General features: G+C 36.0%; 1 protein-coding gene across 1 annotated transcript in view; it reads left to right on the forward strand.

Annotated features, from left to right (window-relative positions):
* The first annotated feature begins 500 nt into the window (after positions 1 to 500).
* Positions 501 to 1,562, forward strand: part of LOC119838594 (zinc finger protein OZF-like) — an 8,700-nt gene continuing 7,638 nt past the window's right edge. The window contains exons 1-2 of the mRNA XM_038364583.1: positions 501 to 632; positions 1,037 to 1,219. Coding sequence (XP_038220511.1) covers positions 519 to 632; positions 1,037 to 1,219 — 297 coding nt within the window. The 5' untranslated portion in view covers positions 501 to 518. The remainder of the gene's footprint in view (positions 633 to 1,036; positions 1,220 to 1,562) is intronic.

The raw sequence follows: 1,562 nt of genomic DNA on the forward strand, positions 1-1,562 counted from the left end.
GCACCAACCAACATGCTGCTGAATGTCCCACACAGGAGACAGATTGTAGCATTAAAGAATAATTAACAAAAAAAAAAATTCAATTACTCTTCATATTTATTGATTGGAGATGTAACAGAAATAATAACAGCAGTTTATTTAAATTTTGGATTCACAGTGACCACAAATAGAAAAAAGATACACTCACTTGTATATTATCTTTTGTAAAGTATTACCATAGAAGATCTTGTGTTTATAAAATTTGATATAATCCTACTTCCTACTAATATTATAAATGCAAAAGTTTGTAAGGATGTGTGTTTGTTTGTTGCTCTTTCACGGAAAATAGCTGAACTGATTGCAATGAAATTTGGTACGTATACAGCTGGACAACTGGAATAACATATAGGAAATTTTTACCCTGGTATTCCTACGGGATACAGACTTACGCGGGTGAAACACTTACACAAATAGAAGCACTTTTCAATCATCATAGCATCGTTTAAACATTTACATCTTCCTTCCAGGCACCAGAAGAAATGCAGCAGCTAGCTCAAATCTGCTGGGAGTGCTGTGCTCTCCTGCGCAAGTACCAGGCCTTCCAGCAGCAAGTCAAGTGCTGCTACGTTGAGTTGCTTATGTGCTTGCAATCGGTGAGTTATATATATATTATTATAAAACAATTATTATCTTATAAGTCACTAGCTTTTGGTGTCCCATGCATTATTTTCAGAGTAGTGTTTGTATGTTATTATACATATAACTCTCATGGGAGGCCTGTGTTTTAGCAGTGAGAACATATATGATAATAATGATGATATAATACATATAAGCCTTCCTTCAAATTCAATCAATCTATCTATTAAAAAAATGCCTTCAAAAACCCATTGTGTAGTTTTTGTAAAATATATTATGAGTGTATTCTATACTAAGTTAGAGAATCGCATAATTCTTGTTTTTTTTTTTGATATAGGACAATGTCAAATTTCAATGTCAATTGACAATTGCAATCAGTCACGATAGTCAATATTGTGAGATAACAAATTTTTTTTTGCAGAATCCTTCAATACAACCCACTCTAGCAAGGCCGTCCCACCTTCAAATTCACAAGGACACCTCAATATCCATCCCGCTCATAGTCAAGAGTGAGTTTGAGGACGACGTGAAACTTGAGTTGAGTGACACTCACTGCGAGGAGACGTTCGTCGACGAGTTGAGTGAGGTCTGGCCGGAGAAGAAGGTGTGTTTCTAGTTTATGTTGAACTAGCTTTGTGCCCGCGGGTTCGCTCGCGTTGTTACAAACTTAACAAATCGTTGACTAAAATATTGCTGGAAAATCACATTGTCCATGGGTGAAAGTATCACGGACTGTATATAGCGGACTGACGGACAGACGTAGCGGATGATTTGATTTTATAATATGTAGTGAGCTAGTTCTGCCGCAGCACTTCCATGGTAATAACCAGATAAAAGGTAGCCGATGTGAGTAGATGATGGGAAACTATAATTTTTGTCTGTACCAAATAACATACATTTGTAATCAGCTGTTTTAGCTAAACGAGTAGCAAACATTCTTATAAACT

Source organism: Zerene cesonia, unplaced genomic scaffold (genome assembly GCF_012273895.1).
Source record: "Zerene cesonia ecotype Mississippi unplaced genomic scaffold, Zerene_cesonia_1.1 Zces_u003, whole genome shotgun sequence".
Taxonomy (NCBI): domain Eukaryota; kingdom Metazoa; phylum Arthropoda; class Insecta; order Lepidoptera; family Pieridae; genus Zerene; species Zerene cesonia.